Here is a 24,149-nt window from a genome sequence, read left to right as displayed (position 1 = left end):
TTCATTTCCTCCACCACCAACACACAGTGCCAGCAGTGTGTGCCATCTACAAGATGCACTGCAGGAACTCACCAAGCGGTTCAAGAAGGCAGCTTCCCACCACCTTGTCAAAGGTAATTAGGGATAGGCAATAAATGCTGGCAGTAATGCCCACATCCCATGAATGAATTTTAAAAATGCCTAACCTGCACTTTTAGAATGGCTCAATGCCCTTTTATGCATTACCCATGCCAATTGCAGATATCCAGAAACTATTCACCCTTCATAATTGGCTGCCTCCTCCATTCTCACTTTCTTCTGTTAATGCTCAAATTGATCAACTTCATTCTGAACTCCATAACCGGGATTGTCCGACCCGGCGCAGGATTCTCGGGCGCCCGCGGGATTTGTGCCGCGCCGGTCGGCCCCCCGACGATTCTCCGGGCCCCGATGGGCCGAGTGACCGAGTTTGGCCGAGTCCCGCCGGCGTGGGTTACTCAGGTCCCACACAGCTGGCCGCTCTGTGCATGCGTGAACTCGCGCGGGCCGTTCTGTGCCGGCTGGAGCTTCGGGGACCACTCTGGCTCCAACCTAGCCCCCTAGGAAGGGGAGCATTCCCCATTATCGGGGACCGTTGATGCCGGAGTGGTTGGCACCGCTTTTCACGACGGCGTGGGGACATAGCCCCATTATTGGAGAATCCCGCCCCATGTCTCCCGCAGTCTCATGCAAGAACGCTCCAATTGCACCTTCAATAAACTCGTCCTGAGTTCGCTCAGCTCAGACTCCAATTCCGTGTTGTTTCTCTAAGCAGCACGAGGGTTCTCCATTAAGTCCCCTGGGTCCAGCCAGTGGGTTCCTTATTTGCGGAATCTTTCCACTTTCAATTTTAAACTGCTTCATAACTTTGGAGTCTTAAGATGGTGCTGCATTTTTACATTGGAAACCAGCTTCGACCCTTCCCCTGTCAGAGTTCTGGTCCCTTTGAACTTCCTGAAGCCTCATGACATACAGGTAGAACTCATTCCAGCAATTCCTCAGCCTTCCCCAGTAACCCTGGATCCTTGTGTCATTGCAGTGGATATTCTGCCCTCATCTGAACCTATCACTGTTATATCCCCATGACACAAATAACCCCATCCCCAAGAGAGATTTGATTGCCCCCCACTTACGATGGTTTCCCGATTTACAGGCTGCAGATACCACCCGACCATGGCCATCACATCTTCAGCTCAGTACCATGCCAGACATGCCCATCACCACTGACTGTAAAACTATGGCCACGCCTGGCACACCGCGCTGTGTTTGATCACCATTGATCACACAGGCCTTCCCTTGCTGGAGCAGGAACATGATGAGCTTGCCATGCATAACTCTGTAGCATAGCCCATGAAACCCCACAACCGTCTTTAATCTCTCACCCTAACTACAAGGTCCAAAGAGCCCCACGATTGCCTTTAATCTCTCATCCTAACTGATTTCAATAGAGCTCCAGGACTGCTTTAAATCACTCACCCCTACCCCTTGACATCAATCCAGATGACTTGCACTCAGCTCTCCAATTCCTTAATAAATGACCACAAGACCACCCTTCCTCCCTGCTGTCCCTTAAATCTCTGTATTGCAGATATCTGAGGAGATGGGGGAGGCCCTAAATGAATATTTTGCTTCAGTATTCACTAGAGAGAGGGACCTTGTTGCTCATGAGAACGATATGAACCAGGTTAATAGACTCAAACAGGTTGATATTAAGAAGGAGGATGTGCTGGAAATTTTGAAAAGCATCAGGATAGATAAGTCCCTTGGGCATGACGGGATATACCCAAGGTTACTACGGGAAGCGAGAAAAGAGATTGCTGCACTGTTGGCGATGATCTTTGCGTCCTCACTCTCCACTGGAGTAGTACCGGACGATTGGAGGGAGACGAACGTTGTTCCCCTGTTCAAGAAGGGGAATAGGGAAATCCCTGGGAATTACAGACCCATCAGTCTTACGTCTGTGGTGAGCAAAATATTGGAAAGGATTGTTATGGGTCAGGGTTTAGAGAACCCCAAAGTGTATTATGGAGTTCACCTGACCCACAACTTTTAATAGATTGTGGTATGGGGAGCACACAGCTTACCCTACAGGTGTGGTACAGCAGAAAATGGACCAGTGGTTTTTAAAACAAAACAATGTTTATTCTATGAACTCAAGTTTACCTTTCTAAAACAAACCGTGAACATCTAAGCAACCAGTAAATCAAATACACCCCCCAAAGAATACAACACTAAGTAATCTGTATGCTGTTCTTTTAACAGCCAAAAACTTAACAACCTTTAAACAGGAGCACATTAGGGTTTACATTCAATACTGAGACCTTTTTACAATTCTGAGTTCGCCAAATGATCCATAGATAGTCTTTTGATGGCATAGATCAACAGCAGTACAGCTCACAGACACACCCAAGCTTTTTTCAAACTGAAACTAAAAAAAGTAGAAGTAGAGCTCAGCTCCACCCACACTCTGACATCACTCCAGTAACATGAGCAGCTCCATTTCTTAAAGGCACATTTCTTAAACACCCATTTCTTAAAGGGTACTCTCACGTGACAAGATTCTGAGAGATAGGATTTATGATTATTTAGAAAAACATAGTTTGATTAAAGATAGTCAGCATGGCTTTGTGAGGGGCAGGTCATGCCTCACAAGCCTCATTGAATTCTTTGAGGATGTGACGAGACACATTGATGAAGGTCAGGTAGTGGATGTGGTGTATATGGATTTCTGTAAAGCATTTGATAAGGTTCCCCATGGTAGGCTCATTCAGAAAGTTAGGGGGCATGGGATACAGGGAAATTTGGCTGTCTGGATACAGAATTGGCTGGCCGAAAGAAGACAACGAGTGGTAGTGGATGGAAAGTATTCCACCTGGAGGTCGGTGACCGCAGGGATCTGTTCAGGGACCTCTGCTCTTTGTGGTTTTTATAAATGACTTGGATGAGGAAGTGGAAGGGTGGGTTAGTAAGTTTGCCAATGACACGAAGGTTGGGGGAGTTGTAGATAGTGTTGAGGGCTGTTGCAGGTTACAACAGGACATTGACAGGATGCAGAGCTGGGCTGAGAAGTGGCAGATGGAGTTCAACCTAGACAAATGTGAAGTGATTCATTTTGGAAGGTCGAATTTGCATGCTGAATACAGGATTAAAGGCAGGATTCTTAGAAGTGTGAAGGAACAGAGGGATCTTGGGGTCCACGTACATAGATCCCTCAAAGTTGCCACCGAGGTTGATAGGGTTGTTAAGAAGGCGTATGGTGTGTTGGCTTTCATTCACAGGGGGATTGAGTTTAAGAGCCGCGAGGTTTTGCTGCAGCTGTATAAAACCCTGGTTAGACCACACTTGGAATATTGTGTCCAGTTCTGGTCGCCTCATTATAGGAAGGATGTGGATGCTTTGGAGAGGGTGCAGAGGAGATTTATCAGGATGCTGCCTGGACTGGAGTGCATGTCTTATGAAGAAAGATTGAGGGAGCGAGAGCTTTTCTCACTGGAGCGAAGAAGGAAGAGAGGTGACTTGATAGAGGTGTACAAGGTGATGAGAGGCATTGTTAAAGTGGATAGCCAGAGACCTTTCCCCAGGACGGAAATGGTGGTCACGAGGGGACATAATTTTAAGGTATTGGAGGAAGGTATAGGGGAGATGTCAGAGGTCGGTTCTTTACACAGAGAGTGGTGGGTGTGTGGAATGCACTGCCAGCAGAGGTGGTGGAGTCTGAGTCATTAGGGACATTTAAGTGACTCTTGGACAGGCACATGGACAGCAGTAAATTGAAGGGGTGTAGGTGAGGTTGACCTTAGAATTGGATAAATGGTTGGCACAACATCGCCTGTACAGGGCCTGTACTGTGCTGTACTGTTCTGTGTTCTATGTACCTCTTGTGAAAGCTTTATCCCTCCTCATCTCTCTCATGTTTCTCTATGCAAACAGTACCTCTTTCGTACTCTAGGATCTGCATGCATCCATCCCCATCATGCAATTCCCATCTGCTCCCTTTTGTGTTTGTAGTCCAATATTCCATGTCAGGCTACAGTTTCCCCACCCCAAACTTCCCTCTGCCTATGAGTTGTAGAGGGTTCCATCTCTGCTACTCCACTACTGGGCCGATATCTGGGGTTTGAGTATCTGTGTGTGTCTCTCTCCAGCTGGCACTGAAACGTCAGAGGCCAGGGGATGCCGCACTGGGACACCTCCACGGAAGAGAGCCGTTTATCCCTAACCGGAAGCCTGAGGCTTATATCATACAGATATCCAGACCCCCACCAATGCCCAGGTGATTCTCTCTCTTGCCGGTGGTGCAACACCCACCCGGTTCCTACTTCGCTGGAGTAGCTTTCCCAAGAGAGAGAATAGGACACTGCTGTTTATTACCTAACCAGCAGCCTGTCCTGAGTGAACGGGTTTGAATCGTTCAAGATGACCCTAGATTCTCGACCCCGGAATTAAGGTGAGGAATATCTTAACAATGACTTGGTCAGAGATCGCTGGTGAGAGATTGAAGAATTTAAACAACTCCAATTATCAGCAAATCGAGGTTTATTGCAAAACCCAGGTCAAAATCACCAAACAGAAGAAATTATAATAGAATCTTAAACTCTAACACAAACTAAGTCTATTCAGAAAGTACTATAACGGACACAACGTAAAATCTTATTGTTACACAATTTTAGCAATGACACAAAACACAAATCAAGTCCCCTTCCCCAAAGCCTCAACCACTATCAAAGTCAAGGGAGTTTCGCAAGCTGCTGCAGGGTACTTACAGTCACAGGCTGCAGGAGGTCAAGTCAAAGGTGGAGAGGTCAAGCCAAGCGACCCTCAATCGAAACACAGCCCCTTTTATATCCGTTTTACCTGGCTTTTTCCTGTGTTCGGCCAGCCCCCTTTGCATTGAATCCATAAGGTTTAAAGTTCCCGCTGGTCCTGCCCCCTTTGAGCCGGTCAGACCTGTCAAGATAGGAGTACCTCCCCTAGGTCCGCCTCCAGTCTGCTTTTTGAGATAACGAGGTTGAGCTCCCTTGTGAAGATTTTCAAAGTCTTCCATCTGCTCTGGAGATCGCTGCTATGTTGATGGGGTGTTGATTGGATTCTGCTCTGGTGGAGGCAAAGTCATTTACATCTGCATGGGGCTATGACCATCCCATTGTCCTGCTTGCAGGCAGGCCCCTTACAGAATTACCATGCCCCTTTGTCTCTGTGTTTAATCTTATCTAGTTGTCTGGCTCCTTCTTCCTTGTAGCTCCTGGGGGGGGTTTGTAAATACCTATGCCCCTACTCAGCTCAGCGGACCAAGCCTGCTGGGAAATTTGGTTACGTTCCTTTGGCTGAAAAGTGTCCAGTTTACAGTCTCTGGGTTTTATTCTTGGGCAGTCCAAAAAGGGCCGAATTGCCCGAAAACCTTACAGAGTGTCCTCTGCCCCCTCAAACCTCCCCAAATCGCTTCACCCTCTTGCCTCTGCCATTGATCCTCCCCCCCCCCCCCCCAACCCTATCAATCCCCCTTCACTTTCATGTCCCCGTCGCAGCCCACCTGCCACACTGGTAGCCCTACCTGCGACATGAAACACATAATGCTTTCCTGCTAGAGTTGCAACCATAGTGAGCAGACCAGCTGTACACCTGAGGCAGCCAACATGAGCAGCCCCACCATACACCCCCACCAGTGTGGACTAACATTGGCATTGCTGAGTAACCTGAGCAGCACAGTAGGCTTGAATGTTCCACATCTGGAAGTCACAAGTGAAGTGAGGGAGAACAGTGTTATGGGCCAGGGTTTAGAGTACTCCAAAGTATATCATGGAGATCACCTGACCCATGACCCACTAGATTGTGGTATGGGGAGCACACGGCCCGCTCTACAGGTGTGGTACAGCAGAAATTGAAAAGTAGGTTCCGGTGGTGGCTATGAGGGAGTAAGTCGCACATTTCGTGGCTCCTGCTTCGGCCGGACTTTTGGACCTGTTCCCCCGACTTTTTTGCGCTTTTGAGCGCGGAACTGGAAAGCAATAGTACTCCGGCACTGAACCCATACAGAGTTGTATGGACTTAAGAAGCCGGAGGGACCGTAAACAGCAGAAGAAGTGGTCAAGCAAGGGCACGGTGGAGGCTGTGAGAGAGACCAATATGGCCGATGTCCAAAGCAAGGCGCCGACAGCCCAGCCTACAATGGAGCAGCTGCTACAGGCCATGCAGGAGGGCTTTTTAGCTCTGAAGCGCGATAACTTGGAGACGCTCCAGAAGTCGATGGACCGATTGGAAAAAAGGCTGGATGATCAGGCTGAGAAGCTCCAGAAGCTGGAGAAGACAGTGGAGGAGCAGGCCGACTATCAAACGGTGGCGGACGTGGAGATTCGGATGTTGAGGGATCAGCAGAATATGCTCCTGGAAAGGCTGGAGGACCTGGACAACAGATCTCGCCGGCAGAACGTAAGAATTGTTGGCCTCCCGGAGGGGGCTGAGGGGCTGGATGCTACTGCGTATGTGGAGGGTATGTTTCAGAAGCTGCTGTGGAACGAGGTGTTCCTTCGCCCACCGGCGGTGGACAGGGCACACAGAGTGCAGGTGAGGCAGCCGCGACGAGGTGGTCCGGTTCCACAGGTGGGCCAAGAGCTCACAAAGCTGTACTTGGGACAATAGCACCCTGCGTGTTTACCAAGACCTGAGTACTGAGGTGGCCGGGAGGAGGGGAGGCTACAGGCAGGTGAAATTTGGCCTGCTGTTTCCGGCACGACTGTGGGTTACGTATGAGAGTCAGCGCCACTATTTCGAGGAACCCGAGGAGGTGATGGACTTTGTTAAGAAGCAAGGGCTGGCCCTGAGCTGAGGACTCTTGGACTCATGGTAGAATTTTTAAGTCTATTTTGTTTCTCTCTCGCTGTGAGAGGTGCCTGCATGCTTGGGTCCGTTCTTTTTGTTTTTTTCGACCTTTTTAGGTGGATGTATTTTGGTTGTGATGTGTTTTTCTTGTTCTTTTTCGTGGTTTTCTTGAATGTTTCCTTTTTGGTTGGAGTTTTGGTAGGAGGACAATATAAAAAAGAAAATAGTTAGAAAGGTGCAGTTATGATGGGGGTTTCGGGGGACTTTTTTGCAATATTTTTCTGTGTTTGGGGGGGAAGGGCTGAGAGTCCCTGGTACTTCTTATCTCTATTTGTTTGATTTAAATTGCACTATTGTTGGGGATGTTTCTGACTTGTACAGAGTTTCTGTTTAAGCAGGACTGGTTTGGGTATGGATGGGCTGGGGGGAGGGGAGCCAGGGAACAATGGGTGAGAGACGCGCTGGCACCGAAGCTGGGAGCCACCAGGCTAGCTGGGTGGGCTAGTCAATGGAAGCCAGATGGGGGGTGTTCATATAGTTGGATTAGAGGAGGGGCTAGGTGGTAGGATGGTGTTGCTAGGGGGGGGCGGGGGGGGGGGGGGGGGGATGGGAGTTGATCTGCTGAGAGGATGGAAATTGGACATGGCAACAGTGGGGAGGTCATGGGTGGAGCTGGCCAGGAGGCGGGCCAGAGGATGCGCGACACATGGCTGGGGGGCTGGCCAAGGAACGGGGATGGCTGATCGTCAAAGGGGGGAGCGAAGTGCCCCCCAACCCCAGGCTGATCACCTGGAATGTTAGAGGGCTAAACGGGCCAGTGAAGAGGGCGCGTGTGTTCGCGCATTTGCGGGTTCTGAAGGCAGACGTAGTCATGCTGCAGGAGCCGCACCTGAAAGTGGCAGACCAGGTTAGGCTAAGGAAGGGCTGGGTTATTCAGGTCTTTCATTCGGGGCTCGACACTAAGACTAGGGGGGTTGCGAGCCTGATTAATAAAAGGGTTCAATTTGAGGCAGAGGGTACCGTTGCAGATGGAGGTGGCAGATTTGTTATGGTGAGGGGTAAGCTCGAAGGGGTGAGAGTAATCTTGGTTAGTGTGTATGCCCCTAATTGGGACCATGTGGATTTTAGCAGGAGGTTGCTAGGGAAGATCCCCGACTTGGACTTGCGCAAACTGATCATGGGCGGGGACTTTAACACAGTCCTGGACCCGAGCCTGGATCGGTCGTGTTCACAAACGGGCAGGTTGCCAGCGATGGCAAAGGAACTGAGAGGGTTCATGGAGCAAATGGGGGGAGCTGAATTACCTGCAGATAAATGATACCGGAGAAGTCTCTGGGAGGCGCTGAAGGCAGTGGTGAGAGGGGAGCTGATCTCAATCCGGGATCATAGGGACAGGACAGATAGGGCAGAGACGGACCGACTGGTTGAGGAAATTGTACGGACGGACAGGAGCTATGCGGGGTCCCCGAGGCCAGAGTTACTCAGGAAACGACAGAGGCTGCAGGCCGGGTTTGGGGTGCTGACTACAGGCAAGGCCGTAGAGCAGCTTAGAAAGGCAAAAGGCGCGATATATGAGCATGGAGAGAAGGCCAGCAGAATGCTTGCGCAACAACTAAGGAAGAGAGAAGCGGCTAGGGAGATAAGAAGGATAGCGGATGGGGAGGGAAACCTGGTAGGGGACCCGGCAGGCTGAACAAGGTGTTTAGGAACTTTTATAGTAAGCTGTATACTTCAGAACCCCCCAGGGGACCGGAGGGGATGAGGCGATTCCTGGACGGACTGACCTTCCCAAGAGTGGGTAGGGGGGTGGTAGACGGACTAGGGGCCCTGGTCAGGATCGAAGAGGTATTGGGAGGCCTGAAGGCCATGCAGTCGGGTAAAGCCCCGGGGCCGGATGGGTATCCGGTGGAGTTTTATAAAAAGTTTGCCGAGATAGTGGGGCCGGTGCTGGTCAGGATTTTTAACGAGGCAAGAGACAGAGGGGTTCTACCCCCGACAATGTCGCAGGCCACTATTTCGCTTATTCTGAAACGGGCAAAAGACCCAGAGGCTTGTGGGTCTTACAGGCCGATATCTTTGATCAATGTAGACACTAAATTACTGGCCAAGATCTTGGCGACTACAATTGAGGACTGTGTACGGGACATAATTGCGGAGGACCAAACCAGGTTTGTAAAGGTTAGGCAACTGGTGTCCAATCTAAGAAGGCTGCTTAATGTGATTATGGTGCCCCCGGAGAGCAGGGAGGCAGAGATAGTGGTAGCTATGGATGCGGAAAAGGCTTTTGACCGGGTCGAGTAGGACTATCTGTGGGAGGTGCTGAGACGGTTTGGGTTCGGAGAGGGGTTCATTGACTGGGTTAGGCTGTTATATCAGGCCCCAGAGGCTAGTGTAAGGACGAACAGGACAACATCAGATTATTTCAGACTGCACCGCGGGACAAGACAGGGTTGCCCTCTCTCCCCAGTGCTGTTCGCGCTGGCCATAGAGCCCCTGGCAATTGCTTTGAGAGCTTCAAGGGACTGGAAAGGACTGGTCCGGGGGTAGTGAAACATAAAGTCTCGTTATACGTGGATGACCTGCTGTTATACGTATCGGACCCAATGGTGGGGATGGACGGTATCATGGAAACCCTGAGGGAATTTGGCTGGTTTTCAGGATATAAACGTGATCGTGGCTAAGAGCGAGTTGTTTGTAATTCAGGTGAGGGGGCAGGAGAGTAGGCTGAAGGGGTTGCCGTTCAGGCTGGTAGGAGAAAGCTTCAGATACTTAGGGATACAGGTGGCACAGGACTGGGGCAAGTTGCATATGCTCAACCTGTCCCAACTGGTGGAACGAGTGAGGGAGGAGGTTCGGAGTTGGGATGCGCTCCCGCTGTCACTAGCGGGGAGAGTGCAGACTGTTTAGATGAAGATTCTCCCGATTTGTCTGGGCGGGCGATTATCCTGCGACGAATACTGTTGGCATGGAGGGACTCAAGGCCCCTGAAGACCGAAGTATGGCTATCGGACATGGCAAGCTTTCTCGGCCTAGAGAAAGTTAAGTTTGCCTTGAGAGGTTCACTATCGGGGTGGCAGCCATTCATTGACATCTTTGCGGGGAATTAACCGTCAACAGGGGAGGGGGGGGGCAGGGTAGAGGACAGTAAGGGGTGGTTTAGGCAGATTCTTGCGAGAATGGAGTTGTGGTTTGTACTATGTTATTTGCTTTTCTTTTTTGTACAGTACTATACAATGTCATTGTTTTATATGCCAAAAGTACCTCAATAAAATTGTTTATTAAAAAAAAAGAAATCGAAAAGTATTTTTTAAAAACAAAACAATGTTTTTTCTCTGAACTCAGTTAACCTTTCTAAAACATACATACAGTGAACATCTTCGCAACCATCAATTCAAATACACCCCCAAAGAATACAACACTCTAAGTAATCCTTAAACTTTCCTTTTAACATCCATAAGACAAAAACCCTTTTTACAGAAGCACATCAGGTTTAAATTCTCTACTGAGAGCAGTTATCACTCTGAATTCACCAAATGATCTAGAGATAGTCTTTAGATTGCAGAGAGATCAAAATTATACCTTCTTTGGCTGGCTGCAGCTCCAACGCTGAATCGAAACTAAAGCCCACAGACACACACCAGCTTTTCCTCAAAGCGAAACTAAAAAGCTGAGCCAGAGCTCAGCTCCACCCACACTCTGACATTACTGCAGCCACTTGAGCAGCCAAACATTTCTTAAAGTGACATTCCCCTGACACCAGCTCCCCTCCACTCCAGCTGCACACCACTGTGATTTAAACTAATCTTACTTCCCCACAGGCATGGCATGTAATTGGGAGAGGGAATATGATTCCAGAGAACTGCAATTTTAGAGAGTATTCATGACATGGAGATGCATGCAAGATGCATTCCTGACATGGATCAGCAGGAAAGCCATCCCGCTATGAATGTGGCGAGGGGAAACTTCCGATTCGAATTTCTGCCATCGGGAAGCCAACCTTTAACCTCACTCTGAATTTTCTGCTCCTGTCTATCATGAAACCTGCTACTGACAGGATGGGAAAATTCCATCCTCAGTCAAGGTGGGTTAGGTGGATTGGCTATGCTAAATTTCCCCTAAGTGTCCAAAGGTTAGGTGGGGTTATGGGGATAGAGCGGGGGATTGGGCGTTGGTAGGGTGTTCTTTCGGAGGGTCGGTGCAGACTTGATGGGCCGAAAGGCCGCCTTCTGCACTGTAGGGATTCTATGATTCTATGAAGTCAGGAAAGAAATTCTAGTGGTTTAGGGATGGGGCAGAATCCCACCTTATTTTGCCACATTCTGCAATCGCTTCAGTTGAATAAGAATCAATAAATTAATGATATTGCAGAACTAAAGTACTGATAGCCATTCTATTTTGATGCATACTATATTGTTCTTGAAAGTAAATAAGCCGTGTTTATGTTGGACATTGCCCCCTATAAAAATGGCAACTGCTCAAGAAATTATCCATGCACAGCTTTGAGAACAAACACAGCCCTCAGTTTAACATCTCATTGAAAGATAACACTTCTGATAGCATAGCACCCTCTCAGTACTGCACTGGAATGTCAGGCTAGGTTGTTACCCTCAAATCCTGGAGAAGGACTTGAACCCAAACCTTGGTACTCAGAGGCAAGCTTACTACCTACCGAGTCACAGCTGGCACAAAGCAGTAAAAGATGACAAAAAAGATAAGGCAGTCAACACCATCATAACCTACACTCAGAAACCAGACCTACTAATGACCTGATCCCTGTGAATTCCATAGGCTCACCGCTCTCTGGGTGAAGAAATTTCTCTTTATCTCAGTCCCAGGTTTACCCAGTATCCTCAGACGATGGCTCCATGGTTCTGCACCCTCCCACCATCGGAACATACTTCCTGCATCTACCCTGTCAAGTCCTGCAAGAATTTTATAGGTTTCTATGAGATTAAGTTTCAACTCAGATTATATTTTCAAATTAAGTTCAAACACTAATCTATTTTCCTTCTTTTTTTATATAGATTTGTCCTAGATGGCTATCCAGTGACCAGACAGCAAATAGATCGAATGAGCAGTTACAAAATTATACCTGTTAAGATTATAGAGCTACAAACGGACATAAAAGAGATTTTGAAAAGAGGTCTCATTGACAAAAAGTCACCAGACAGGTATAAAACAGTACATGCTTTAGACACTAAGTAACAATGACTGTTCATATGAAATGTGACCATAAATGGCAGGCAGGGATAAAGTATTAGCAGATAATGCTCAAATCCCTGGTATATTCGAGTACAGGAATAGGGATGTCTTGCTGCAGTTATACAGGGCCTTGGTGAGACCATGCCTGGAATATTGTGTGCAGTTTTGGTCACCTTATCTGAGGAAACATGTTCTTGTTATAGAGGGAGTGCAGCAAAGATTTACCAAACTGATTTCTGGGATGGCGAGACTGACATATGAAGAGAGTTTGAGTTGGTTAGGATTATATTCGCTGGAGTTTAGAAGAATGAGGAGGCATCTCATAGAAACCTATAAAATTCTTTCAGGACTTGACAGGGTAGATGCAGGAAGTATGTTCCGATGGTGGGAGGGTGCAGAACCATGGAGCCACCGTCTGAGGATACTGGGCAAACCTGGGACTGAGATAAAGAGAAATTTCTTCACCCAGAGAGTGGTGAGCCTATGGAATTCATAGGGATCAGGTCATTAATAGGTCTGGTTTCTGAGTGTAGGTTATGATGGTGTTGACTGCCTTATCTTTTTTGTCATCTTTTACTACCACAGAAAGCAGTTGAGGCCATTTTATGTTTTCAAGAAGGAGATATAGCTCTTGAGGCTAAGGGGATCAAAGGATATGGGGGAAAGCGAGATCAGGTTACTGAGTCGGATGATCAGCCATGATCATATTGAATGGTGGAGCAGGCTTGAAGGGTCGAATGGCCTCCTGCTCCTATTTTTTATGTTACTCTGTTTTCGATATACCATGCTGAATTACATTCACAGCCTTGCCTGTTTTCTCTACTAGATTATTAGTTCAGTCCCATATTCACTTGCTGCTACTGAAGACTTTAATTTGTTTTCCTTAGAGCACCCAGAATGGCTCTGCCTCCAAGTGGGAAATAGGAACTGGAGACATCTGGGTAAAAAACATAAGATTAACAAAGTAGATTCAGGATCATTATGGGCCATTTTTTGTTCAAACTAATTCCTGCATTTAACCTCACAACGTAAATTCATGGCTATGGAAGTTTTCTTATCCAGTTCATGGAATCTCACAAAACAAGTTTCATGTTGTTAAACCCTCTTGGAACTGCAACCAAAGGGGTCGAGGCTACAATTCATGCAGTCTACTATGAAAGACAAGGGGTGGGATTCTCCGTCGGCCGACGGCAGAATGCAAATTGCGATCAGTCAGAGAATACGTGCCAGCTGACAAATTAGGTCAGCGCCAGGCATCCAGCAGAACACCATGCTCTGGCACCTCGATAACAGCGTGAATGTGGTCCATACCGCGTGCCCCATGGGCATGCAAAATGTACAGTAACATGCATTAACGTCTCATTATCAGGCCCAACCGGTAGTCTCCGGCCTCCTGCAATGTTCCACCCCCACCAGGCAGAAGTGACAACGGCGCGGTTCACTTATGGTATTTAAAATTGGGAAACAGGCACTGTGGCTGCTAAGGGAGAGAGAGGAGGTCAGAAGGAGCTCTCCAAAAGCGCAATGGTGGGCTTACAGTTGTGCCCCCGGCTGCGAGGGTAGGTGTCTGCCAGGACCGATGGGAGTAGCAGGGATCAACCAGGGGAGGGGCTGTGGGTCAGGGTGTCCTCCCGGGGTCAGGGTTTCCAGGCATAGACCACATTGCCCTGGCCTACAAGGCAGCCATTTGGCAGTGCACCCCACTGATTGCCCACTGTGGCCCATAGATACGCAGAGCACTACCGGCCATATGGATGCCCCCCACCCCTCCCTAGGATCCCACAGACCCAGCTGATCATCCACAAGATAGGCGTTGTCCAGCACAGTCCGTGGCCCACCAAATGATGGCATCCTTCCGTGTACCCATCTGAGGCATTGCCCCACTCCATGAGCAGTAGGGGAGCCGCAGAGCAAGCCTCGATCTGTGAATGCGTGCACTGTGGTCGTTGGTACTCACACGGGCTCGCATGACAGTCGACCTGTCAGTGACACCATCAGCTAGCAGGACCACCGGCTGTCACCAAGCCCTGCCTGCTCACTGAGCGCCTGCCCCTATCCACCCTGCACCAAGACAAATAGGCACAGCCGTTGCATCACACAAAGGTCCCACAGCACACCTCAGCTACAACCCAGCAGGTGCCCAGCCCCCTGGCCGAGCCCCACCCATGGGCCCTGCGCACGCATGCCACCAAACATGACACCGGTCGGTGGTGTACTGCACCCAACCTCCCAAACTGGTGCCACCCTGCTAGCAGGGTATCACACAGACCACCAAAGGAGGACCCCACCCCCACAGTAGACCCCACAGGAGGGTGCAAAACAGGGGCCGCAAAGCGTATCGCTGGCATGGTTAGTGCCAGCCACTGGTCCGCCTGCTGGCAGGGACGTGTGGTGGGCTTAAAGGTCCTCACTGCCAGGCACTGACGGGGCCAGGGGTGAGGTGCAGAGGGCAAAGTGTCGGGGGAACGACTAGGGCTGGGAGTGAGAAGGAATGGGGTGGAGGGGACATGCGGATGCAGGGACTGCGGTGCAAGCCTTCCACCATGCTTCCATCTTGCAGCCCACTGGACCTGGTTGGGCACGGGAGAATTCACCATGGTAATATTTTTTAAAATATTTTATTCAGGCATTTGCACAATCAACAAACAAAACAAAGGGGCTGCTTTAGCACAGTGGGCTAAACAGCTGGCTTGTAATGCAGAACAAGGTCAGCACCGTGGGTTGAATTCAGGTACCGGCCTCCCTGAACAGGCGCCGGAATGAGGCGACTAGGGGTTTTCACAGTAAGCCTACTTGTGACAATAAGCTATTATTATTAAATGAAAGCAGAAGTAAAATTATACAGCGTAATAAGTAACTAACACCCACTCCCCCCTGCTTACCCTCCCCCCTCCGATGACTCGAAGTCAATGACTGGCTTCCACCTCCAGGCAAAATCATCAACCTACCCCCTCAGTGTGAACATTTAAAAAATATATATATTTTATTCAAATTTTTCGGCCAAACAAAACCATACAAAGGTTTTTCCTTTTTACAACAGTAAAACAATATAAATAACAGTGACCGTTTTTTAACAAATAGATAAATAATATATAAACTAAATGGCAACTGCCACAGCAAAAATAATAACTCTCCCAAATAATAAAATCAAACAATCCAGTATACATAACCAAGTACAAATATCTATACAAAAACACCCCTGAGGACCCACCTGAGCCCTCCCACCCACCCTCCCCCCTGGGTTGCTGCTGCTACCTTCCCATTTCCTTTATCGTTCTGCGAGGTAGTCAATGAACGGTTGCCACCGCCTGGTGAACCCCTGAGCCGAACCCCTTAGTACAAACCTTATCCGTTCTAGTTTTATAAACCCTGCCATGTTGTTTACCCAGGTCTCCACGCCCGGGGGTTTGGCTTCCTTCCACATAAGCAATATCCTTCGCCGGGCTACTAGGGACGCAAAGGCCAAAACATCAGCCTCTCTCGCCTCCTGCACTCCCGGCTCTTCTGCAACCCCAAATATAGCCAACCCCCAGCTTGGCTCGACCTGGACCCCCACCACCTTCGAAAGCACATTCGCCACCCCCACCCAGAACCCCTGCAGTGCCGGGCATGACCAAAACATGTGGGTGTGGTTTGCTGGGCTCCTCGAGCATCTCCCACACCTATCCTCTACCCCGAAAAATTTACTGAGCCTTGCTCCGGTCATATGCGCCCTGTGCAAAACCTTGAATTGTATCAGGCTAAGCCTGGCGCACGAGGACGAAGAGTTTACCCTACGTAGGGCATCTGCCCACAGCCCCTCTTCAAACTCTTCCCCCAGCTCTTCTTCCCATTTTCCCTTCAGCTCATCCACCATGATCTCCCCCTCGTCTCTCATTTCCCTGTATATATCCGACACCCTACCATCCCCCACCCATGTCCCCGAGATCACTCTATCCTGAATCTCCTGCGTCGGGAGCTGCGGGAATTCCCTCACCTGTTGCCTCGCAAAAGCCCTCAGTTGCATGTACCGAAATGCATTCCCTTGGGGCAACCCATATTTTTCCGTCAGCGCTCCCAGACTCGCAAACGTCCCGTCTACGAACAGATCCCTCAGTTGCACAATCCCAGCTATCTGCCAAGCTCTAAATCCCCCATCTATTCTCCCCGGGACAAACCTATGAATATTTCTTATCGGAGACCGCACCGAGGCTCCCGTCATTCCCCTATGCCGTCTCCACTGCCCCCAACTTTTCAGTGTTGCCTCCACCACTGGACTTGTGGTGTATTTCTTCGGGGAGAACGGCAATGGCGCCGTCGCCAGTGCTTGTAGGCTGGTTCCTTTGCAGGACGCCATCTCCAATCTCTTCCACGCCGCTCCCTCCCCTTCTCCCATCCACTTACACACCATTGAGATATTGGCGGCCCAATAGTACTCACTTAAGCTCGGTAGTGCCAGTCCCCCCCTATCCCTGCTACGCTGCAAAAACCCCCTCCTCACTCTCGGGGTCTTCCTAGCCCACACAAAACTCATAACACTTTTCTCGATTTTCTTGAAAAAAGCCTTCGTGACCATCACCGGGAGGCACTGAAACACAAAAAGGAATCTCGGGAGGACTACCATTTTGACCGCCTGCCCCCTACCCACCAGTGACAGGGGCACCATGTCCCATCTCTTAAAATCCTCCTCCATCTGTTCCACCAATCGTGTTAGATTAAGCCTATGTAAGGTTCCCCAACTCCTGGCTATCTGAATCCCTAAGTACTGAAAATCTCTTGCTACCTTCCTCAGCGGTAGATCATCTATTCCCCTACTCTGCTCCCCCGAATGCACCACAAACAACTCACTCTTCCCCATATTCAATTTATACCCCGAGAATTCCCCAAACTCCCTGAGTGTCCACATTATCTCTGGCATCCCCTCCACCGGGTCCGCAACATACAGCAATAAGTCATCTGCATACAATGATACCCGGTGTTCTTCTCCTCCCCTGAGTACTCCTCTCCACTTCCTGGAGCCCCTCAGTGCTATGGCCAGGGGCTCAATTGCTAATGCAAACAGTAACGGAGACAGGGGACACCCCTGCCTCGTCCCTCGAAAAAGACGGAAGTAGTCAGACCTCTGCCTGTTCGTGACCACACTTGCCACCGGGGCCCTATATAGCAGTTGTACCCATTCAATAAACCCTTCTCCAAAGCCAAATCTCCTCAACACTTCCCACAGATAATCCCACTCCACTCTGTCGAATGCTTTCTCGGCGTCCATCGCCACCACTATCTCCGCCTCCCCCTCTGGTGGGGGCATCATCATCACCCCTAGCAGCCTCCATATGTTCGTGTTCAGCTGTCTCCCCTTAACGAACCCAGTTTGATCCTCGTGGACCACCCCCGGGACACAATCCTCTATCCTAGTCGCCATCACCTTGGCATGGAGCTTAGCATCTACATTCAAAAGGGAAATGGGCCTGTAGGACCCACACTGCAGCGGGTCTTTTTCCTTCTTCAAAAGTAGCGATATCGTCGCCTCCGACATAGTCGGGGGCATCTTCCCCCTTTCCCTGGCCTCATTAAAGGTTCTCGTCAAGAGCGGGGCCAGTAGGTCCATATATTTCCTATAAAATTCCACCGGGAACCCATCCGGTCCCGGGGCCTTCCCCGCCTGCATGCTCCCAATCCCCTTTACCACCTCCTCCATCTCAATCTGTGCTCCCAGCCCCGCCCTCTCCTGCTCCTCCACCTTCGGGAATTCCAGCTGATCCAGGAAACACATCATTCCCTCCTTCCCTTCCGGGGGCTGAGCCTTATATAACCTCTCATAAAATGCCTCGAACACCCCGTTTACTCTCTCCGCTCCCCGTTCCATCTCTCCCTCCTCGTCTCTCACCCCACCTATCTCCCTCGCCGCTCCCCTCTTCCTCAATTGGTGGGCCAGTAGCCGACTCGCCTTCTCTCCATACTCATACTGTACACCCTGTGCCCTCCTCCACTGTGCCTCTGCCTTACCCGTGGTCAGCAGGTCAAATTCCACATGTAACCTTTGTCTTTCCCTGTACAGTCCCTCCTCCGGTGCCCCTGCATATTGCCTGTCCACCCTCAGAAGTTCTCTCAACAATCGCTCCCTTTCTTTACCCTCTTGCTTCCCTTTATGTGCCCTTATGGATATCAGTTCCCCTCTGACCACTGCCTTCAACGCCTCCCAGACCACTCCCACCTGAACCTCTCCGTTGTCATTAAGCTCCAAGTACCTTTCGATACACCCCCTCACCCTTAGACATACCCCCTCATCCGCCAATAAGCCCATATCCATTCTCCAGAGTAGGTGCTGTTCTTTTTCCTCTCCTACCTCCAGATCTACCCAATGTGGAGCGTGGTCCGAAATGGCTATGGCCGTATACTCCTTCCCTGTCACCTTCGGAATCAGTGCCCTTCCCAAGACAAAAAAGTCTATCCGTGAATATACCTTGTGAACATGGGAGAAAAATGAGAACTCCTTACTCCTAGGCCTAATAAATCTCCAGGGGTCTACTCCTCCCATCTGCTCCATGAAGTCCTTGAGCACCCTGGCTGCTGCCGGCCTCCTCCCGGTCCTGGACCTCGACCGGTCCAGCCCTGGATCAAGCACCGTATTGAAGTCTCCCCCCATTACCAACTTTCCCGCCTCCAGGTCCGGGATACGCCCCAACATACGCCTCATAAAGTTTGCATCATCCCAGTTCGGGGCGTATACGTTCACCAGAACCACCGCCTTCCCTTGCAATCTGCCACTCACCATCACATATCTACCCCCACTATCCGCCACTATGGTCTCGAAACAGTACCCGTTTCCCCACTAGGATAGCCACCCCCCTATTCTTTGCATCTAAACCCGAATGAAACACCTGCCCCACCCATCCTTTATGTAGTCTGACCTGGTCTATCAGTTTCAAGTGCGTCTCCTGCAACATAACCACATCTGCCTTTAATTTCTTTAGGTGTGCGAGTACCCGTGCTCTTTTAATCGGCCCGTTCAGCCCTCTCACGTTCCACGTGATCAGCCGGCTGGGGGGGGCTCTTTACCCCCCTCCCCCTTGTCGACTAGCCATCCCCTTTTCTAACCCAGCTCCTCACCCGGTTCCCACGTACCTGTATATCCCACCGACGGTGCCCCCCCGTCTCGACCGCCCCGTCCCATAACAGCTCCCCCTTCTCCTTGGCAGCAGCAACCCAGTTAATTCCCCCCCCCCCTCCGCTAGATCCCCCTCTAGCGTAGTTGCACCCCCCATGTTGCTCCCAGAAGTCAGCGAACTCTGGCTGACCTCGGCTTCCCCCTTTGCCCTCGGCCCCTCACTGTGCGAGGCCCCCTCCTTCCTGCGTCCCTATTCCCGCCACAATTATCATAACGCGGGAGCAAAGCCCGCGTTTCCCACTCGGCCCCGCCCCTAATGGCGCATTTCCCTTCTCCTTCCCCTTTCCTTCCCACCAGCGCCCACAGTTCCTCATGCTCCCCCCTCCCCCCCCAACAAGGGGAAGAGAGAAAAGTTACAGGGTCGAAGGATTAACAAATTGAAAAAAATCATCCCCCCCCCCTTCCCCTTCCTCGTCCCACATAATCACCCCACCACTTTATCCCTGAAGCTCTTTCTCTCGCCAGACTATTCCAGCTTCTCGTCCACAATGAATGTCCACGCCTCTTCTGCCGTCTCAAAGAGTGGTGCTTCCCTTGGTGTGTGACCCACAGTCTCGCCGGTTGCAACATTCCAAATTGTACCTTTTTGTGAAGCACCGCCTTAGCCCGATTGAAACTTGCCCTCCTTCTCGCCACCTCCGCACTCCAATCCTGGTATACGCGGATCACCGCGTTCTCCCACCTACAGCTCTGAGTTTTCTTCCCCATCTGAGGACCGTCTCTCTGTCGTTGTAGCGGAGAAACCTCACCACTATAGTTCAAGGTATTTCTACAGCCTTTGGTCTTCGCTCCAGAACTCGATAAGCACCCTCCACCTCCAAGGGGCCCGTCGGGGCCTCCGATCCCATTAGCGAGTGAAGCATCGTGCTTACATATGCCCCGACGTCCGCCCCCTCTGCGCCTTCGGGAAGACCCAGGACTCTTAAATTCTTCCTCCTCGAATTATTCTCCAGTGCTTCCAACCTCTCCACACACCTTTTGTGCTGTGCCTCGTGCGTCTCTGCCTTCACCACCAGGCCCTGTATTTCATCTTCGTTTTTAGCAGTCTTTGCCTTCACGACCCGAAGCTCCAGCTCCTGGGTCCTCTGCTCCTCCTTTAGCCCTACAATCGCCTGTAATATCGGGGCCAACAGCTCCTTCTTCAGCTCTTCCACACAGCGTCGCAGGAACTCTTGTTGCTCTGGGCCCCATAACAAACGGCCGCCTTCCGACGCCATCTTGCTTTGAGCTTCCCTTCCTTGCCGCTGCTCCAGAGGATCTTGTGCAATCCGGCCGCTATCCTCTCCTTTTTCCATGTGTATCCGGGGGGGATTCCCTTCTAGTTTACCGCACAGTAATTCTGGCCGTTTAAATTGCCGTTGGGGCTCCTATCAAGAGCCCAAAAGTCCGTTCCAACGGGAGGTGCCGAAACGTGCGACTCAGCTGGTCATTGCCGCACCCGGAACCTCCTCAGTGTGAACGTGACCTTCGCCCGCCTCAGGAATTCCACCAGGCCACTCACCCACAACCCCGCTTTCAGCGGCTCCAAGTCCCCCCACCCAAGCACAATTGGTCTCGGGGCTATCAGGGAGGGAAAGGCCAAGGTATCGGCCTCTCCCACCGTCTGGACTCCCAGGTTTTCCCATATATCGCTACCTCTGGACTCGGGGTCACCTTTACCCCCAACACCTCAGGCCTTAAGTCCAAAAACCCCTGTCAGAACCCCTTCAGCTTTGGACATGGCCAAAATATGTGGACATGATTCAAGGGCCTCCCCCCGCACCGCCCAAACCTGTCCTCTACTCCAATATCATATGTGCCTTTCGGTCTCAGTTCCTTTGCTCCTTCTGACCCCAGAGTCTTCAGCTCGGAGCCCACGAGCATTTTACCGACACCCGCAAGTATTTCTCCGGTTAGCACCCCCCTCCCTGAAACCCCTGTGTATTTCTCTAGAACCGCTGAGTATTTCCCCGAAACCTTCTGAGGCCTCTCCTGGTCCTCCCTGAGGTCTCCCATGGAATCACCGAGGCCTCTCCCAGTACCCCCACCAAGACCTCCTGCAGTATTGCCCCCCCCCCTTTGAGAGCTTTGAGAGATATGTGCTCACCTTGCAAGGCGGCACGGTAGCATAGTGGTTAGCACAGTTGCTTCACAGCTCCAGAGTCCCAGGTTCGATTCCCGACTTGGGTGACTGGGGAGTCTACACGCTCTACAGGTGCCTGCGTGGGCTTCCTCTGGGTGCTCCAGTTTCCTCCAACAGTCTAAAGATGTCCAGGCTAGGTGGATTGGCCATGCTGAATTTCCCTTAGTGTCCAAAAAGGCTAGATTGGGTTACGGGGATAGGGTGGAGGTGTGGACTTAAGTGGGGTGCTCTTTCAAAGGGCCGCTGCAGACTCGATGGGCCGAATGGCCTCCTCTGTACTGTAAATTCTACGATTCCATAATCCCCTTGGAGGTCAACTCACCAGATCCACTGCCTTTGAAAGAGGTTGTGATTTTAAAAAAAATCTTTTTAATCGCCATATTTTCATAATTTTCACCGAAAGAGATTGTGATTTGATCCATTGTGACTACATGCCATGGTGGGTGTATTTTTGGATGTGATGGGGGGATGATTGCTATGTGGAGGTCCAGAAAGAGACACTTTTGAATGCCAATGAGGTTCCTGATGGAGATCGGGGTGATCGAGGCAAGGTTTACCACTGATGTAAATATATTTCAGCCTCTTGTAGATTTTCTGTTCCTGCCACAACCGCAACCGAAAAAAACGGAAGCGGAAATTCCCAGTCCTTGTTTCCATGAGTATTTAACACCCACTCTGTGTATTCACTTAGATGCACAGTGACCTAAATTTACACAATTACTTAGTCCCTTACTCTGTCCCCACCTTTTGACCTACTCAAGTACTATCTATCCCAGTTTCCCAGGGAGTTAGGTAGAAAGTTAAAAAACAGGACCTCGAGGGTTATAATCTCAGGATTACTCCCTGTGCCATGTACTAGTGAGGCTAGAAATAGGAAAATAGTACTGAACAGGTGGTGTTAGAAGGAGGGTTTTGGATATCTGGACCATTGGGATCTCTTCCGGGCCAGGTGGGACCTGTACAAGAAGGACGGGTTACATCTAAACTGGAGGGGCATAAATATCCTGGCTGTGAGGTTGTTAGTATCACACGGGGGGGGGGGGTTTAAACTATTGTGGCCGGGGCTGGGAACCAGAGCAATAAGTCAGAAGGTGAAATAACTGTGAGGGAACTAGGCCAGTAAGACTCAGAGGAAGAGCAGGCAGGAAGATATGGTCTGAAGTGCATTTGTTTCAATGCAAGGAATATAACAGATAAGGCAGATGAATTTGAGCTTGAATTAGCACTTGGAACTATGATGTTGTTGCCATTTCATAGAACAGGCTTGGCGGCTAAACATTCCAGGATTAGATATTTCAGGCGGGATAGAGCGGAATGTTAAAGGGGTGGGGGAGTTGCTCTGCAGGTTCAGGAGAATATACGGGAGGCACAGCAGCACAGTGGTTAGCACTGTTGCTTCACAGTGCCAGGATCCCAGGTTTGATTCTCAGCTTGGGTCACTGTCTGTGCGCAGTCTGCACATTCTCCCTGTGTCTGCATGAGTTTCCTCCGGGTGCTCCGGTTTCCTCCCACAAATCCCGAAAGACGTGCTTGTTAGGTAATTGGACATTCTGAATTCTCCCTCCATGTACCCAAACAGGTGCCGGAATGTGGTGACTAGGAGCTTCTCACAGTAACTTCATTGCAGTGTTAATGTCAGCCTACTTGTGGCAATAAAGATTATTATTATATCACAGCTGTACTGCGGGAGGACACCTCAGAGGGCTCATACAGTGAGGCAATATGGGTAAAGCTCAGGAATAGGAAGGGTGCAGTCACAATGTTGGGGGTCTACTACAGGCCTCCCAACAGCCAGCAGAAGATAGAGGAGCAGATATGTAGGCAGATTTTGGAAAGGTGTAAAAGCAACAGGGTTGTTGTGGTGGGGGATTTAAAATTGACTGGGATTCACTTAATGCTAGGGGCTTGGATGGGGCAGAGTTTGTAAGGAGCATCTATGAGGGGTTCTTGAAATATATGTAAATAGTCGAACTAGAGAAGGGGCCGTACTGGACCTGGTATTGGGAAATGAGCCAGTCCAGGTGATCGAAGTTTCAGTAGAGGAGCATTTCGGGTACAGTAACCATAATTCAGCAAGTTTCAAGGAACTGTTGGATAAAGATAAGAGTAGTCCTGGGGTGAAGATGCTAAATTGGGAGAAGGCTAATTTATAACAATATTCAACAGGAACTGAGGAATCTAGATTGGGTACGGATGTTTGAGAGTAAATCAACATCTGGCATATGGCAGGCTTTCAAATGTCAGGACCGGCATGTTCCTGCGAGGAAGAAGGATAAGTATGGCAAATTTCAGGAATCTTGGATAACGAGGGATATTGTGAGCCTAGTCAAAAAGAAAAAGCATTTGTAAGGGCTAGAAGACTGGGAATAGACGAACAGACGAAGCCCGTGCTGAATATAAGGAAAGTAGGAAGGAACTTAAACAAAGAATCATGAGGGCTAAAAGGGGTCACGAAAAGTCAATGGCAAACAGGATTAAGGAAAGCCCCAAGGCTTTTTATATGTATTTAAAGAGCAAGAGGGAAGCCAAGAAAGCAAGTGGAGAGGCAACATGGTTTTGTGAAGGGGAGGTCATGTCTCACGAACTTGATCGAGTTTTTCGAAGAAGTGACAAAGATGATTGTTGAAGATAAGGCAGTGGATATTGTTTACAAGAACATCAAAGAACAAACAAAGAACAAAGAAATGTACAGCACAGGAACAGGCCCTTCGGCCCTCCAAGCCCGTGCCGACCATGCCCGACTAAACTACAATCTTCTACACTTCCTGGGTCCGTATCCTTCTATTCCCATCCTATTCATATATTTGTCAAGATGCCCCTTAAATGTCCCTATCGTCCCTGCTTCCA

The 24,149-nt window shown here is 49.9% G+C and overlaps 1 protein-coding gene across 3 annotated transcripts in view; it reads left to right on the top strand.

Moving 5' to 3' along the window:
* ak9 (adenylate kinase 9) overlaps positions 1 to 24,149 on the top strand; it is a 544,334-nt gene that overhangs the window by 438,846 nt on the left and 81,339 nt on the right. For all 3 annotated transcript variants that reach the window (XM_072499993.1, XM_072499992.1, XM_072499994.1), the window contains exon 32: positions 11,859 to 12,005. In XM_072499993.1, coding sequence (XP_072356094.1) covers positions 11,859 to 12,005 — 147 coding nt within the window. The remainder of the gene's footprint in view (positions 1 to 11,858; positions 12,006 to 24,149) is intronic.

Source organism: Scyliorhinus torazame, chromosome 4 (genome assembly GCF_047496885.1).
Source record: "Scyliorhinus torazame isolate Kashiwa2021f chromosome 4, sScyTor2.1, whole genome shotgun sequence".
Taxonomy (NCBI): domain Eukaryota; kingdom Metazoa; phylum Chordata; class Chondrichthyes; order Carcharhiniformes; family Scyliorhinidae; genus Scyliorhinus; species Scyliorhinus torazame.
The sequence above is the reverse complement of the archived record's forward strand: the minus strand, read 5'-3'. Positions and strand labels throughout refer to the sequence as shown.